The 17,747-nt window shown below is 59.7% G+C and overlaps 1 protein-coding gene across 1 annotated transcript; it reads left to right on the top strand.

Moving 5' to 3' along the window:
• Window positions 1-5,541: 5,541 nt before the first annotated feature.
• LIN28A (lin-28 homolog A) lies at window positions 5,542-17,468 on the top strand. Its single transcript, XM_034069175.1, has 4 exons — window positions 5,542-5,672; window positions 6,475-6,653; window positions 15,946-16,130; window positions 17,191-17,468. The coding sequence occupies exons 1-4, from the start codon at window positions 5,642-5,644 to the stop codon at window positions 17,402-17,404; spliced, it is 609 nt and encodes a 202-aa protein (XP_033925066.1). The 5' UTR covers window positions 5,542-5,641; the 3' UTR covers window positions 17,405-17,468.
• The last annotated feature ends 279 nt before the right edge of the window (window positions 17,469-17,747 follow it).

Raw genomic sequence — 17,747 nt, 5'->3', positions numbered from 1 at the left:
GCCTCCTCGGCCACCACCAGTCCGGCGCAAGTGGCCACAGTTCTGTGCTTGCTGGGGTGCCCGGGGCCACCGAGCTCCAGGTGCCACCGCTCACGCGCTGGAGAAGCACCAGGTTGTGATGGGAGCTGGAGAGGGTTGGATGGACTTTGCCCTGTCCCTCCCTGCTGGAGCCGGTGGGATACGGTTGTAAAAGCTTCCACGAGGAGCGGAGTGACGCTGAGGAGCAGTGGGGACAGGAGTGTTCATTGAATGTAATCACGGAGGGAAGCCACTCACTGACCCCAGGCTTGGCATCAGGTGAGGACAGCCGGAACCACAGCCCTGCTTCCATGGCAGTACCAGTGGGTAGCGGCTGAGTCCCCTTGGGATCAGCAGGAGAGACAGAAGGTGCGGGGAGGTGTCCCCAGCAGCACTAAACACCCCTGTGGTACCCAGCTGCCCATCCACATGTGCCCAGCAGAGCAGCAAGATCCAGCCCCTGCATCCCCCCAGGGCCGTGGGCTCCCATGAGGGGCAGCAATGTGGGGTCACAGGAGCCCGGGGCTGTCAGCAATGTGTCAGTGTGTGCAAGCCTGTGTATGCGGCAAACCAGGTGAGCCAGCGGGCCACGGTTCCATGGGAGCTCCCTGCCCCGTCCCCCAGCACCGCCGGGGCTGGCTGGGGAGGGTTTAGTCAGTGCTGGGGAGAGTCCTCCCCAGGGCAAACCAGTTCCCCAGGCACTGGGGCAACTGGAGGGACACTGGGACAAGCCCGGGCCTTGAGTCACTGTGTGCAAAGGGAGGGACTCAGGATGGGGCAGGCTGCAGGGATAGGGACAGGCTCAGCCACAGCACCTGGGGGCAGGGGACACAGACCTGGAGGGAGCCCCAAGGCACCCCGAGTCCTCCTGGGGAGCTGCAGCTCAGCAGCACAGGGCAGGGGCTGAGACCTGACATGCTCATGCTGTGTGTGACCCGCACAGCCCCCGTATCCTCCTGGCCTTAATCCCTCCAGCACCCAGGGAAGCTGCTGACTTCCCAGCAGCAGCATCCAACATTGGTCCCCAGCCCATGCATGGCACCAGGATTCCTGGCAGCAGAGGGTGCTGATGGCATCACCATGCCCAGGGTTTGGGCCGGACCACCGGTGAGAGGAGGAAGCTGCAGGGCAAGGGTGATGCTTTGGGAGGTGAGTTTCAGCGGTGGGAGGGGAGGCTCTGCCCCCCTCCTCAGCATCCTCATCCTGCCATGCCCAGCCCCTCCCCATCCCAGCTGCCCCAAAGCAATTTTGTCTCCCGCTGCCTGAGTTTGCTGTTGGGAGGAGCAAGGCTTGAACCGGGGTGGGAGGATTTAGGGGGTGAGGGAAAACCTGTGAGCCCTGGTCTGCTGGAGCCTGCTGCCTCGGGGGAATATCTCTTCCAGCTATCGATTTCCCTTTATCAGGGAGCTGGAATATGTATGGGGCTGAAATCCTGATCAATCCCCACTTTACAGCTGATCAATCAGCTGCTGCCCAAGGGCTTTTATCAAAGGGAGTTACTGAATCTGGGCACAACCCATCGCTCCAGGCCAGGACTGTCCATATCTGACTTTACCCCATCCTACCTTACCTGAAAGGCAGTGAATCCATGGGGAATCCTGGCCCCAGACACCATCCTGGCAAGTCACCACCCAGGCACAATCCTTGCCTTTCTCTTGATGAGTGCCAGTGCTCTGGGAAGCCCCATTTCTGATGGTCCCCACTGTAGGGACCTCAGAGCCCCAAACCCAGAAGTGTGGGGCTCCACTGACACCCTGGAGCTGGAAAGCAGCGCCAGGGGAGCACTCTTGGAGTGCTGGGAATGGGGTGCCCAATGAGGGCATCCTTGCAAGCACACTTGTGTCTCCAGCAGGTTAATGCACCCTCAGCCCCGTGTCCCCAGTGTTTGCAGGTACCAGAGCATCCCTCAATCCTGACAATGCCTTGTTAGAGGCACAGGGGGTGTGTGGGGTGTAGGGAGCTGGTGAGGAGGGAGGAGCAGCACCGTGGCTTCTATTATTGATTGCTTCATAGCCAAAGGTCAGCAGTGAGCATGCAAGGATGGGGAGGAGGGAGGTGGTGGCACTGGGATGCGAGGGGCTTGCTGCCAGCACTGGGGCTGTGCCATGGGAGGCAAGTGCCAGTCTTGGGAAGCACTGGTGTGGAGACCCTGGCGTGGGTTCCCATTGCACAGGCACCCCCTGGCACCCCTTGTGCCTCAGTTTCCCCACCAGCAGATTGGGTGCTGGGTGCCTGGCAGTGCCCTGGACTGTGGAGGCTGCAGGGAAGGGTCTTTGCTCATGAGAGGGAGGTGGAGGTGGGCTCAGTGGGGGCTGGAGGAGGTTTGTGTCTGTGTGCAGCCGGGTGGGTTGTGCTTGTGGGATGCACAGGGACAGGGCTCAGCTTTCCCTGGCAGGAGCTTGGAGGCTGCTTTTGAGCTGGTCTGTGCCTTCTCGGTGGGCATGTGGTGATGGTGACCGTGCTGAGATGGGAGATAGTGGCGGAGCCACAGCCCCAGTAACGCTATTTCCAAGGGCCCTTCAGCTCCCCATGAATAGCCCTTGATGGGGTTTGCAGTGAGGACACCAGTCCCCATCTCTGCCAAAGCTGTGACCCATGTGCCCAGGCTTTGCACATCCTTGGGCCTCATCCTGTCTGGGGCCAGGCCGTCCCCTGGCAGCACCGTGTGGTCCCTGATGCTGGACCACAGGCAGCACCTCCGGCACTGGGCTTTGGCAGAGCATTGCCTGCCCTTGCCCCGGCCATGCCGCAAGGGGAAAGATTTAGAGGCTGTCAGAGCCGGGGCCAGAGGTCAGCAGGGGTCAGAAAGTCCATTTCGGAGAGGTCACTGTCCACTTCTTTCAATCTAATGAAGCCATTATTGGTGAAAGCGGCTGCTCCGCCGGCTCTTCCCTTGAAGCCGAGCAGGACACAGCGCCCGGCTCTGAAAGAACAGGAAGGAGTCCCCTTCCCTTTCGCATTTGCCATTCAACAGGCCCCCCAAAACAAATACACCACACACGGAAATACGACATGGGGCTGTCGCTGCTGTGGGGCTGTGGTACAGGAGGTTGGGAGCTAAAAGGACACTGCCTTGGAAGTGCTGTTCTCAGGGATGTGGCCGCATCACTTGGATGGGAATCAGGGAGATTGGGCAGGAATTGGGTGATGCGGAGAAACCTGATGAGTTTAAATAGAGAAGTGTCCCAGAGGACTGTGAGTCCCTCCTGTCCATCAGGAAGGGGCTGGGGAGGGGGAAGCTGGTGCATGGTGATGAGTTGTGTTCTGAAGGATTTGGTTTGGAGGATACAGGGGCTCATTCCTCACCACATTCTTCCCCTGTACCCCCATGTCTCTACCCACCTCCCACACCACTCAGGGTGTCCTTTCTGCCCCAGGACACCATCCCCAGGCTGTGCAGCTGCTGGCACTCGGGTGTCCCCTCCAGGGAGGAATGGATGGAGCTGTTTCCCAGGGCTGCCCTTCCTCATAGGCAGAAGCATGGGAGCAAAATGCACAGGCAGCTGGCTGTGTCCTCCCTAAATCCCGGGCGAAAGGTGGGGAGCATGGAAGGAGATGGGCTGGAAGGAGGGATAAGCCAAGAGGAACAGGGACACACGGAGGGGTCTCCTGCAAGTCTTGGGTTCCCCCTCCTCCTTCCTCCCTCTTACCCGAATTACCCCACAAACGGGAGCACACAGAACCCGCGGCCCCAGCCCCCGCTGGCCAGGAGGGGGGGACAGATGCATGCAGCCACCGGGAGCGCTCCCGCAGCGGATCCCCATGGACGGCTGTGGGTGCCGGCAAGGAGAGGGGAGCAGGAGCAAGTGTGAGAACACACCGTGGTCTGTCACCAGCCCCGGTACAGAGCTCTGCAGGCTGCACAAGCCTGGTTGTGGATGGGAGTGGGGATCCCGGTAAGCACCCGGCTGGACTCTGCTGCCCTGCAGCGGCAGAGGAGGGGCTGCTCGTTGGATTTGGGTCAGGACTGATGTTAATAAGAGACCAGTGGAGTTTCCTCAACCTCCTGGTCCATCCCCATTAAAAACACCGTAAAGATGAGGAAACCCCGACGAGCATCATGGAATTAACGCTGCTGTGGGCAGGTCACGGGCACCTCCTGCTCCAGCCGTGGGGACCCAGCTGAGGGAGCTGCAGAGCCCTGACGGGCAGGGGGGCAGCCCCAGCTGCCTCCTCCCGAAGTCTGCCCCATTTCCCTGCAGGGAGAAGCCCTCCCCCCCCCGCTGTCACCCCAGCCCCGCTCGGCTTTGCGGGGAACGGGCAGCGCGGAGCCCTCGGGTGGGGATAACCTTGATGGTGGGCAGGAGGAGGAGGAGGAAGGGCGGGAGGAAGAGGAGGAAGGGAGGAGGAGGAAGGCAGGAGCGCAGGACCCTGGACAGGGCCGGGGCCGTTCAGCACCATGGCCAGCGCCGCCGCCGCGGAGCCTTCACGTGGGGCTGCCCCACGCGGGATCTTACCGGTAGCACCGACCGGGCCCGGGGGGGGGGGAGGGGTCCACGAGTGACACCGGGATCATCGGGGTGCCCCCCCCGCCCCACAGAGCCCCTCCCCACCCCCGGATCCCCTCAGTGACCCCACGGGGAGCGAGTCCTGCGTGGGGCGGCCGCGGTCAATGCACCCCCCCCAGCATTCCCTATGGGGGGGGCACTGTCCGCTCACCCCCATTCTGGGGGGGCCACCACGTACCCCAGCGCAGGCCGGGAGGGGCGGCGGGCGGCGCTGTGCCCCCACGGGCCAGGCCGGCAGCAGGGCATTGTCCGCCGCCGGAAATGGAGCCCTGGTCACTCGCCCTTTGTCCCCGCCCGGCCCGGGGGGCTCCGGACCAGCTCCCCCCCCCCCGGCACAGCCTATGGAGGGAAACGGCCCCGGGGGTGCACGGCTCAGTCACGGGACACGGGATGGGGCTGGGGGCGGGGGAAGCCCCCGGTGTCCCTGATAACCCCCCCCCGTGGTGAATCAGCCCGGTCCCGGTTCCCGTCCCGGGACACGGCTCGCAGGTGGTTCCGCTTGTGGGGGGGGCAGCGGCGGGGGGAGAACGGAGGAACGAGGTGGATGAGCCCCCAGCCCTCGGGGTCCCACCCCCCGGGGGTCACGTCTCCATTGACAGGTGGCCTCGCCCCTAAGCTGTGGAGGGGGGGGGGGTCAACTCTCCACACACCCTGCCCCCCCCTCCAAATCCCTCCCGGAATGTGTTGCTATTACCGGTGGGGGGGGTGGGTGTTAATTAGGATCACGTGGGGCCGGGATGGCGGAGCGGGGCCCGGCGCCCCCCAGCCCCGCGGGTGGGTCCTGGGGTGGGGGGGCGGGGGCTGCTATTGTCTGCGAGAATTTGGGAGCCTTTGAGAAACCCCTCCCGCTCCCTCCCCCCCTATTGTTGGAGGGAAGATGGAGTCAAACCGCTCCCGGCTCCCTCCCGGCGGGGTCTGAGCCGCTTTTTTTGTTGGGTTGGGATTTTTTTTTCTTTCCTTTTTTTTTTTTTTCCTCCTTCTTCTTTTTTTTTTTTTTTTTCTCTTTTTCTTTTTTTTTTTTTTTTTTGGGCCGATACCCTCAAAGCTGGCCGAGGAGGAGGAGGGAGGAGGAGGCGGTAACAGCCACAACTCGGGATTTGCGAGCGAGTGTCGGGATGGGGTCTGTTTCCAACCAGCAGTTCGCAGGTTAAGTTATATTATTGTCGCAGCCCGCCTCGGTTATTAATAACAGCGGCAGAGCCCGCTATGGGGGGGGTGCGGAACCCCCCCCCCCCCCATCCAGCCCCATCGCACCCCAGCAGCGAGGCCGGGCCCGGCGTGGCCCCGCTCCCCCGCTGCAGCTCTGGGGGGGTTTGGGGGGCAGGGATAGGGTTATTTATTTGATTTTCACACCCCCCCCCCCCCAGCCCAAGGATGAGCCCAAAGTTTGGGGCCGGTGGTGACTGTGGGGTTATTTGGGAGCGGGGGGGGGGAGCGGGGGGATGCTGACGGCGGGGGAGAGCCTCGCTCCAGCGTGGCTGCCTGGGGACAGGGGGATTTCGGGTGCGTATTTTGGGGCAGTTTCTCCCTTTTTTGGTAGATTTGGATTTTTAGTTGTGGGTTTGGATTTTTTTCTTTTTATTTTTACATTATTTTGTTTTTTCTTTGGGGGGATTTTTTAATATGGGTTTGTTGTGGGTTTTTTTTTTCGTTTTTAACGTTTCCACGGGGACAACGGATTTGGGGCCCCCACCCCACGCACCGCCTGGGTCATGCCTTGGTTTTGTCCCGCTCCTGGGGCGATCCCCACGCACACGTGGAGGCAGAGCCGAGCGCTCTGCTCGGGTGGGTCTGGGGGGGCTCTATCTTTTTCCTCGCCTTTTCCAGCCTCGGAAGCCCCAGCGGGATTCGGGGGCTCCTTCTACGGGCCGGGTGCGGGGCGGCTGGGCCGGGGGGACCCGCGGCTCCCCCAGCCCCCGGCTCAGCGGCTCCGTGGGTCTCTCTCCAGGTGCGAAGCCGGGCGAGGAACCGGCCGGAGACTCGCCCAAGGCCGAGAACGAATCTCAGCCTCTGCACGGCTCCGGCATCTGTAAATGGTTCAATGTCCGCATGGGCTTCGGCTTCCTCTCCATGACCGCCAAGGGCGGCGCGACCCTGGACTCGCCCGTCGATGTCTTCGTGCACCAGGTACGGAGCCGGATCCACGCTGGGTTCTGGGGAGGGAAGCGAGGGGAAGCCCCTGGGAGGATGCTGGACGGGACGGGGACCCCGCGCCGCTTCCCCCATCCCCGCTCCGCATCCCGGGGAAGCCGGGATCCCTCGGGTCCGTTTTCCCGGAGGTCGGGCACGGCCGCTCGCCCCCATGCAGCCCAGGGCTCCTCTCCGGGGACCGGCCCTGTAAGCTGATCCCCGAACGGTTTAATTTTCCCATCGTGGCTTCCTGGGGAGCCGCTGGAGCCGGGGAGCAGGTGCCCGCGGGATGGGCTGGAGCAGGGATGCTGCTCCCTCCATGGAGGGACCCGGGGAAGAGCTGGTTTATCCGCGGTGCAGGGTCCTGGAGCCCTGAGCCAGGCATGGATGCAGGACTGGGCTTTCCCCAGCTCTGGCTCATCCCGGAGTGAGGATACCTCTTGCCCGGGCCCCTTCTTTTGGTTGCGGGTTGCACAAAGGCGTGTGAGGTGTATGTGAACCTGTGGATCCTGTGTTATAGTGGCAGTTTTGTGTCCGGGTTTGATGCACAAGCACCTTGCTGAGTGGGGAAAGCCCCACACGTGTCTGTAATCCTGTGTTGAGGGGAGTTGTGGATGTGGGGCTGCAGCTGCTTAAACCCCCCTACACCTCGTGGTGGAACGGGTTTGGAGATGGTCTGGAGCAAGCTGCTCTAGTGGAAGGTGTCCCTGCCTGTGGCAGGGGGATGGAACTGGATGAGCTTTGAGGTCCGTTCTAACCCAAACTGTTTGGTGATTACATAGTGCTCAAATCGGAGCCAGTGCTTGTGTTTGTGTGATGAGTGTGGCCCATGCCAGTCACCCTGGGAAAGTGGCTGCCATCCTTGGTGGGGAGCAGAGTGAGCTCTCGATCTGTGCTGCAAGCACAAGTGGTTCTGTGGGTATGGTTGGGAGCAGCCACATGGGATTTGGGCTAAGGCAATGAAAGGTTGCTGGCTCCAGGGAGCCCCTGGGCCAGCCCGGCTTCAGTGGCTGCTGCTCTCCATGGGCCCAAATCCCCTCAAATTTGGGTCGAGCCTCTGGTCTGCAGATAGGATGGGGGTGAAAGACTGAGCCTGAGGCTGTGCAGGGCTCGCACAGCGGCTGCTCCAGGCAGGGCTATGGCAGTTTGGCAAGTGAAGGTGGGAGAAGCAAATCCCTTCTCCTTGGCTTTAGCATGGTTAAATTGCCTGGATCGGAGCTATCATCCTGGGCAGCTGGGATTGGAGGTGAGGGCTCCAAATCAGCCAGTGAAAACCGAAAACTGGATCCTGGTGCTCTGAGAGCAAATGGGTCTTTGCATCTCAATGTAGCACAGCGGGACCTGGTGCCCGTGGGGGAAGCCTCCCGCCCTTCTCCTGGGGGTTTATTGCCCATAGACAGTCTGGTTTCCTGATTGCTCTTGCTCACATTCCTGTAGGAAAAGAGAATTGGCTGTGTTGCCTCTGCCGGGAACATCCCACCGCCCGGGGAGAGGTGCAGCCTCCTGGTGCTCCCCACGGGGTCCCATGCGCAGGGTTTGCCGCATTCAGGAGATGCGGTGGATGCGGGGTGGAAGTGGGTGTTTGGGTAGCAGAGGGACAGTGTGTGTGGCTGCAGAGGGGTTTTGTACCACCAGAAGTGGGGCAGCTTCGGGCTGATGTTGTTTCTCCTTCAGGTCGGGCTTTGCCTCCTGCCCCTCTCACTGGTGGCACAAAGTCGCTGCTTGCTTGCAATGGAACAGCCAGGGCTGATCTCCCACCATGGAGCATCCCAGCACTGGCTCAGCCCCGTCCCCTCCTCAGAGAGGGACCAAATTCATGCTCTCGTTCTGGCCTTGTTGCTTTTGCGTGGCTTTTTTGTGGCCCTTCTACTGATGCTTTTCCCATCCCAGCATCCGGGTGCTTCCCAAGAGCCGGTGCCGGCTCTGCTCCCTACAGAGTGAGTCAGGCCATGGAGGGCAAAAGCCACAACCAGGGGGAACAACACACAGGGCTTGGGGTGCCCCAAGCCAGCTATTGGGGTTTAACACCCCAGAGCCCCCCATAATCTTCTCCTTCCCGTCTTCATTTACATATGTGAATGATGACCCACAGGAAGTAATTGTGGGAGAAAGAAGGGAATTGGCCTCTTTAGATCTATTAAATCACTTTATTACAGGAACCAGGTCTGAATGGCCCTTCTCTGCAGGGAGCGCGTCTCCATCTCCCTCTCCCTTTATCTGATCACAAAGAGATTAAAATCTCGGCAGGACAGGAGACTAACAGGGCTCCTCGGGGCTGCCTTTCCCTCACATTATGAGCTAAAAATGAGGCATTTGGGTTCAAATGCCTCCCCTGGACACTGGAGATGGATTCATTTGGGAGCAGTGAGGAGATAAGGGGGGGGATGAAGCACAGAGGAGCAGAGCAGGTCCTCCCGGGGAGGCAAAGGGCTGAGGGTGGCAGAATTCAGGCTGGAGCTGGTGACAAGCCAGAAGCTGCAGTGGTTTCCTGGGGATGTGGCTCCCGGGCCCACGCTGTGGCTCTGAGCATCACTGACGGGACTGTGGGGAAAGCGACCTGGAAAAAGGGAGAGGAGAAAACCTGCCCATGGCTCAGCGCTGCTGACCGGAGCAGGAGGTGGGAGCACAGCTCTTGTCATCCCTGGGGGCTTGGATCTCTGTCTCCAGGCTTGGATCTGCTTGGATCTCTGTCTCCGGGCTTTTCTCCAAGCTGATGGGTCGAAATCCCTGATAAAGGTGGTTTTACATGTACGTTTCTTGTTCCTTCTCATGATGCTTGTGAAGAGAGATGCGGGGCACTGCTGGTACCCTGCGGGTGCTGTGGCCATGGGGCTTTTGGTCACTGCCATCTCAGTGATGTGGTCCTGTGTGTCCCTGTAGGGACACAAGGCCGTGCACACAGTTACACTCCCTGGGGTTGGGATGTGGTGTCCCTGTCCTGCCTGAGTGCCCAGGGCAGCATGGGGCCAGCTGGGCATATGCCAGCACTGGGGGCTTTGGTTCCCCTTGCAGTCCCTTGGGTGCTGCCACCCCAGGAGCAGTGGCAGTTGGTGACAGGCTCCATCCCCATTCAGTGCGGCAGGGAATGGGATGCAGGAGGTTGATGGCTGCTGTTTAGGTTGTAACCTGCACTCAGCTGTGCTCAACCAGCTCAGCTGCAACCTGCACTTGTGCTGACCCCCTGCATGCAGTGGGGTTTGGTACCAGGCAAGACACCAGCATGACATAAAAGCAGAAATAAAGCACGTGTTTGGAGGCAGCTCCATCCATGAGCAAAGGCAGGGGCATAAGGAAGGGTTTCTCTATTGGGGACCATAGTCCAACCTTCCCACGGGCTGCACTTTCCTGGCTCCGGGATGCAGGGAAGGATCCACCTGGAGGGATCTGTGTGTGCAGAGCTGGGGTGCAGCAAACAGGGAACACTTCAGAGCAGCTCTTTGGGTCAGTTCGTTGGATCCATGATGCTCACACAGACCCAGGACACGTTTAATATCTCTCATTTTCTGCTTTCTCATGTGCATCGCTCCTGCATTTGATCTCTGGGACCAGGGTCACCCCAAGGTGCTGGTGTGGGTGGCTGCAGGACCCAGCAGCACCAGCATTGCATGTGTCCCTGGGGAAGGGATTCCCTGGAGAGAAACAGCTGGAGCTTTGCCTTGGAGAAAATCCAGTAGGATCAAATGTTTGGTTTGGTTTGGTTCTTTGTTGGTTTGGTTTTTGGTTTGTTTGGGCTTTTTAAGTAGCCGCTGCACTAAAATGGCATCTCCGCATCCTGATGGCGAATGGTGAAAGAGGAATGGTGAAAGAGAGCAGCTTTATTCCATCCCCACACACAAAAAAAGAGCCTCCTGTCTCTGTCTAAAGATTAACTGATGGCTGCAGGCACATCCCTTCCCCCAGCTCCCCCTCTCAGCCCCAGGGTGAGGGGCAGGGAGAGAAAACACCCTTAAATGGTCTCCCAGATAAAATGGCCCAAATGAATGGGATTGCTCCCGTTAAAGCCAGGGATGGAGCTGGGGCAGGCTGGGATGGAGCCGCTGGCTTGGCGAGACCCTGCCCCTGCCACCCTCAGCCCCAGCGTTTCCTTTTCCCTATTTACTCCCAGTAAAAGTGGGATGAAGACAGAATCCCTGATGGAAGATGCGCTGCCCGTGCCCCTGCTTTAATGTGGGAGTATGAGATTAACGCTGATCTCAATGAGCTGCCCTGGGAAGTGCAGGAGGGTTTGGGACTTTGGGGATCGGGAAAAACACAGCTAAGGGAGCTGAAAGTGTGAATTTCGGGCAGGTAGCAGGGTTAGCTCTGCGGTGAATGCTTTCTTTTCCAGAATCAGTATCTGCCGTTCAATGCTGCTGGTTTATGGTGGAAAAAGAGGTGCAAATGTAGTTTCTTTGGTAGCAAAATGGCTTTATTTTGGTTTTACTTCATTGGGGGAATAAATCCATGGGGTTATTGCTCCAGATGACAGTAGGGAGACACTGTCCAAGAGCCTTGGTAATGTCCTGCTAGATCCCCTGATGGGCTCATCACAGGCATCATCCCCTTTATCTCTGCACAAGACTCCGGAGCTAAGGAAGGACCCTCTTTCCCGAGGAGCATCCACCGGGTGCTTGTGCAGGGCTGAGGTGTGCAGGAAGGGGAATGGGGCGATTCCTGCTCCAAGTCTTATGTGTGTGAGCCCCAAAGTAGCAGCAGCACAGACCCTGGCCCTTGAAATGCTGGCACCGGGAGATTTCCTGTGTGGTTTGGGGACAGGGAAGGGCTTTCCTCCGGGATGAATTCATGCAGGGGCTGTGAAGGCAAAGGGATGTTTCCCGGCTGGCCTCATGGCTGATGGTGGCCCTGCTGTGGCATTGGGGCTTGTGTCACAGAGCCAGACCCTGCCCAAATGTGCTTTGGGGGCTGTTTGCTGTGAGGCAGTGCCCAGCTCTGCTGGAACAGGGCTGGGAGCTGAGCTGAGGCTGCTGCATCCCAGCAGGAATGGTGATGGCATTGCCTGGTGGCAACAGGAGCTGTGCCCCCAGCACTGGGTGAGCCCATGCACACCAGCTTATTGCTGGTGCAGGAGCCATGGACAGCGCTGCTCTGTGCCCAGTCTGAGCCCTGCAGGGCTGGGGGTGGCCGAGGGCTGGGGCTGCTCCCTTGGGATGAGTCCTTTAGGATCACTGTGGGGTGAAGATGGCTGGGGGTGCCCTGCATCCCAACCAGGTCAGCTGATGCACAGGAGCCATCAGCACAGGGATGGCTTGAGCAGAACAAGGGATTCTGGGGGGCAGAGATGGGGTGCTGGGGCCGGGGGGGCAGCACAGGGCCTGTGGAGCCCTGGGTGTAGCTGAGGGTGCTGGCTGAGAAAGCAGGGTGCAGTGATGGGGGCACAGAACCCCATGGGCACAGCAGTCCCTGTGCCCACCACTGGGACATGCTGGGGTCCATCCTTCCTCACCCCTGTGGGCCACATCCCCTCTGTAGAGTGGGGGAAACTGAGGCACAAGGCACTGGAGCGGGGTCAGGCTGCCCGAGTTGCTGTGCATGGCTCAGCTGCCACCGCATTCCGGCTCCTAAGGCAGCATCCCAACCAGGCTGGTTTTCCAAGGATTGAAGTTTAAAGGGCTGGAAGGTTCCGGCACAGCGAGAGGAGGTGCAGGAGGTGCAGCGGCCGCTCCGCCCCAGGCCCCTCTGCACACAAAGATGGTTTGATTGAGTGGCCAGGGCTGGTTGGGAATAAACGTCCCCTTGTGTCGCGCTGGGGAGGCCACGGGGACAATGGTGACCCCGGGGCTTGCTGAGCCCCTCCGGAGCCTGGTTGGGAGGGGGTGAACCAGAGCCTGGCATTTTGGGGAGCAGTGGCTGGATTTGAGGTGCTCCACGGTGTCACCCCTCTGGGAGGGGCAATGCTGGCATCTGCGATGAGGGATTTGCGGGGTGGGAGGAAGAAGAGGGATGAAGGCACCCGTGTGCAGGTGGGGTGCAGGGGTGATGGGCAGCACTCAGCTGCTCACGTGCTGTGTCTTTGTCTGCCATAAATAACCACAGAGCTGCTGGAGTGTGGGATGGGTGGAAAAGAGGAGAGGTGCCCACTGTGATGCTTGGTGAGAGGGAACCCGGGGGGGTCATGGAGAGCTGGGTGAAGCTGTGCCAGCCCTGCCTCTGTTCCTTGTCCCAGTGGTTAACTCTGGACCCTAATGATGACAAATGAAACCTTTGCGCTCGGCTATGCCTTAAAGCAGCTTGATGTGGATGGCAATGCTTTGTGATCCCAAGCCCAGAGGGTCACCCTACACCCCCCCACCCGTGACCCCTCAGCTCCACCATGGGACCCCAGCACCCAGCGGGTGAGAGCCAGCTCCCCTGGGCGAGGGGCTGCAGGGGTTCAGGGGGCCGCGGCCATGCCGGCCACCCTTCCTCCCCCCACCGTGGCCTGGAACTCCTGGAATTTGGGCAGCGGGAGCGCGGCCGCCGCCGGCCCTTTGTTCTCGCTGGCCGGTGGCTCCCGGCCCTGGCCCTCCCCTGCGCTCCCCCCATCCCCAGCATCCCCGGCTCGCTCCAATCCCCCCCTTCCTCTCTTTAGTTTTTGGGGGGGTGTGTGTGTGTGCGCGGAGGCCTGGGAAGGCTCCGGCTTTGTGTGTGGTGTGGGACAGGGGCTCTGGGCCCCTTCCTTTCAGATGCAGGAGGTATGCAGCTAATTCAATGGGCTGCAGTTTGATTACCTATCTGATAACAGAGGAATGCCAGCAATGTGTGTGTTTTGGGAAGGGGGCAGGGGGGATGCGCAGGGACCACCAGCCACTCCGCAGCTCACATCAAAAGGCTTCGGTGGGGGGAGAGCTGGGGCGCTCCGGCCGCTGCCCCCCTTCCTTCCCTGGGGAGAGGGCGTTTCCTTTGGCCTTTTGGCGGAGGGGGCCGGGGGCCGGGGGGGCCGTTGTCATCCTCACCCGCTCCTGGAAAACAAATCGCTTCCCCGTCATGTTGCGGCAGCTTCTGTCCCAGCTCTTCCTCCTCTTCCTCACCATGGGGGTAGCGGGTGGCTCACGGGGTGTAGCAGTTCGGCTGCCCATGGGTGATGCTGCCCAAGGCATGGGGCTCTGAGCCGGGGGGGAGGCAGTCTCTGTGTGCCACGGTCCCCCCTGCCATGGCTCGGCTTTGTCCTGAGGCTTGGGGCTGAGTGCCTGGGGGTTTTCATCTCCATAGTGTAAACACAGCTGGGCTGCTGGGGCTGTAAACACCCCATCAGGAGCTGCGGGAGGACCTGGCTCTTGTCCTGCAGCCACCTCCTGTGCCATGCAAGTGATGATCACCATGGAGTGATGCTCAGCTCCTCACCCCCAAAACGCTGCTGCTGATGGAGTGGGGCAAATTCACCCTCTGTGGCTGCCCCTGTGGCCCAAGCCACCTCATGTGGGTTGGTGACTGACCCCAAGGTGCTGAGACTGAGCTAAGCATCTCATGTTCTCTGCTGGTAGCTGCTTTGGACACAGAGGTCTTGCCTGGGTGATGCTCAGCATCTTCCTGGTGATGCTCAGTACTAGGGGAAAGCTGAACTGGAGTTGGGGAGCAGCATCTGGCTGTTGTGCTGAGCATGGAAGGGTGTTTGCCACTGGTAGGTGGTGGTGGGACTGCCCAGCACAGCCCTGGATGGGCAGAGGTTGCTGTGAGACCCTGTCATGTCTTTGTCGTCATTGGGGACCCCATAGCTTATGGTTTGGTTCTCCCTTCTGGGAGCAGAGTCAGTCAGAAAGCAAAGGTTTCAGACAACCCTATCTGGCCTGCTCTGGACCTCACCCCAGCAGGAAAGTGGACCTGGTGGATATGGGTGACTTGTCCCAGCCCGATGGGTCTGTCCCACCCAGAGCTGGGCCCCCAAACACAGAACTGGGGGGAGGGGGGGGGGGGCAAAAGCAGAAAAAGGAGCCTCAAGGGTTGTTCCTCAAGCTCTGCTGCATTCCCAGTTCCCTCGTGTGCAGGGACATGTGCCTTGTGTCCTGCAGGATCCCACTGAAAACCAATCACTCCTAAACCCCAACAGCTCCAATTCTTCCCTCTTTGTTTTTATGTGGGGTGTTTCCATGCGGGTCCTGGTGAGGTTGGGATGGAAGAGGGGACCCGGCCATGCACCCAGCAGCGTGTGCACGGAGGCTCTCGGTGCGGGAAGAATGGGCGGCCGCGGCCCACGTGACGGGAACTCACCAGGATGAATGGGGGAGATGCTCCATTCATAAATGCAGGGTCCCGCTGCAGGGCGCAGGCGGAGCTGGGAATCCCCAGCCTGAATCCCGAGCCCCTGGAGCTGCTCCTCCCTCTGCCAGCAAATCCCTCTTAACTCTTTGCTCGTGCTCCTTTGAGCTCTGCTAAGGACTTGAGCAAAAGCCCTGCTTGGATCGCTGCTGGATGCAGTGGTCCTGCACTGATGCTCACGGCAGCACTTACTGGTGCAGGGGGGCAAGAGATGTATTGGCTGTATCGTCCAGCTCAGCTCCTTATGAATTTGTTATGCTAAACTCATAGAAGCAAGGACTGGTTTAGGTTGGAAGGGACCTAAAGATCATCTATTTCCAACCCCTTGTCATGGGCAGGACTTACAGAAGTGGAGTGGAATTTTTAGCCATTTCTTAGCCTCCCTTCCCAGCCTGGGTCTTTATGAACTCTCAGGTTAAATTGCACTGTGATGACTGATGTGGCAGCCCTGGGAGGGACAGGAGATGTTCCAGTCAGTGACAATCCAGGGCCAAACAGTTGCTTAATGAATTATTGGAGGTAATGAAAGAGCTTGAAGCAAGGGGGCTGGCTGGGCTGGGACCCCGGGCCAGCAGTACCAGCTTCCAGCCCCCTGCCCTTGCTATGGGTCCTGCCACGAGCAGGGCTGTACGTGCCTATGCAAAGCCTTGAGGTCCTTTTGTCTTTTTATAATGCTGTTTTGTATCTCCCTGCGAGCAGCCCCAGCCCTGGGTGTCAGGAGGTGCAGGGGCAGCTCTTACCTGTTCTTGGGAACAAGGAGCTGTTTTGGAGTGCTGAGTCAGCATTTTGCAGTGAATCCTGTTGACATTTGGGTCAGAGCTGGCCCTTGCTTGCCAAACCACTGAGCCCCACTTAGCCAGCTGCCTCAGCTCACTAAAGGCTCTGTGCTATCAAATGGGGCTCCAGAGACTTAATGGAGATTAAGGTGCTTGGTCCCTGATATCCATCCCCATGGGGAGATGTCAGCTCTAGTGCCATGCGAGGTGTTTGCTTATTGTGTTCCCGGCGGACCCCCGGCTCTGTGCTGACCCCCATCCATTCCCTGTGTCCCTCCCAGAGCAAGCTGCACATGGAGGGTTTCCGCAGCCTGAAGGAAGGTGAAGCTGTTGAGTTCACCTTCAAGAAGTCATCCAAAGGTTTGGAGTCCATCCGGGTGACCGGCCCAGGAGGCGTCTTCTGCATCGGCAGCGAGAGGAGACCCAAGGGCAAGAGCCTCCAGAAACGCAGATCGAAAGGAGACCGGTAAGAGGTGGCTCAATCCAGGGCAGGGTCTAAGCCCTGCGGGCATCAGGAGCTGCCCAGCACCCTGCCTGCAGCACGGGGATGGGTTTGGGTCCGGTGGGGCAGGCAGTGACCCTTCCTCTGGGAAAGCAGCTTCCTTTAGTGGTTAATGAGTGGCAGATGCAGCTTGGTGGGGAAAGGGCAGCAAAGCAGCAGTGAAGGGCAGAGGTCAGGGACACCCCGGGAGAGAAACCCTTCCTTGTGGGAAGGAAGCAGCCGGACGTCCTGGCAGCATCTCCCACAGTGAGGCCGGGAGCCCCAGGGCGAGCTTGTGGCCAGCCCTTCATCCCCTCTCCTCTCCCATCCTCTCCATCCTGGCTGCCCCAAGATGTGTTATCCTGGCTTTCCCGGTGGATGCTGCCCACCCAACCTGGCATTTCACACACAAGTGAGTTCTCAAATGAGTCAGGAAGGAAAAGCAAAGGGAAAAGGGTTGTGGCTGACCTAGATGGATGCAGGATTTCAAATGCACGCAAGGCAGCAGCTTCCTCTGGCCACACTGCTCTGTGGCACCTGAGGGGATGAGTGCTGCAAGGGTACAGCCACAAGACAAACCACATCTGGGGTTGTCCCAGCACTGGTGGCCACAGTCCCTGTAACTGAGCTGTTGTCCTATTGCCTGTTCCTGCTCTGCTGCAGGCTTGGTCCATAGCATGGAACCCTGGGTGCGGGGTCTGTAGGCACAGGAGCCAGAACCATGATGGAGCCAGAGAGTTGGAAGCCCCCCCAGCATCCCCGCTTTTTGTCCCCATACTTGGTTTCAGTGCTAGGGTTTGCTGCCATCTCCTGGGTACCAGCAACACCACTGAGCCAGGCCCAAACTGGCTGAGATGGGGTTCTGCAGGGACCAAACCCAGGGCCACCATTTGCCCCCAAAGAGCCTGCCCCACATCCCTGCAGCAGCCACCCATTTGAAGCCCAGCGCTGGCTGTGGAGCCAGATGGGTCCCAAGCACGGCCAACGGCAGCATCCCACCTCACTGTATTTCTCCTCCTGGAATCTCTCTCCTCCCCCCCCGCAGATGCTACAACTGTGGTGGGCTGGACCACCATGCCAAAGAGTGCAAGCTCCCACCGCAGCCCAAGAAATGCCACTTCTGCCAGAGCATCAGCCACATGGTCGCCAACTGCCCCGTGAAAGCACAGCAGTCCCCCAGCTCCCAGGGCAAACCTGCCTACTTCCGAGAGGAGGAGGACATGCACAGCTCGGCCCTCCTCCCCGAAACCCGGGAATGATGGTGGGCAGCAGGGAGAGGGGGCTTCCATCGGGATGAAAAGGCTTTGGCAAGGCAACGGGCAGCCGCGGGGGCTCGGAGGAGGGACGGCAGGGTGCAAGACTGGGGAGGGAAGGCAGCAGTGCTCATGGCAGGGACCTGGTGTCCCTGCACAGACCTTTTCCCCCCTGTTCCCAGCCTGGGAAAAGCTCTGCCTTTAATCAGGATGGCTTGTTCCAAACATAGGGGAAGCAGGGCCCAACACACCTCTTCCAGCTAAAAAGAACCAAACCCGTATTTGATCTAACTATTCTTCTCCTAAAGGAAGCCAGGCAGTAGTGTTTCTTTTCCTAAAGGAAGCCAGG

Source organism: Melopsittacus undulatus, chromosome 14, assembly GCF_012275295.1.
Source record: "Melopsittacus undulatus isolate bMelUnd1 chromosome 14, bMelUnd1.mat.Z, whole genome shotgun sequence".
In the NCBI taxonomy this organism is placed as follows: domain Eukaryota; kingdom Metazoa; phylum Chordata; class Aves; order Psittaciformes; family Psittaculidae; genus Melopsittacus; species Melopsittacus undulatus.
The sequence above is the reverse complement of the archived record's forward strand: the minus strand, read 5'-3'. Positions and strand labels throughout refer to the sequence as shown.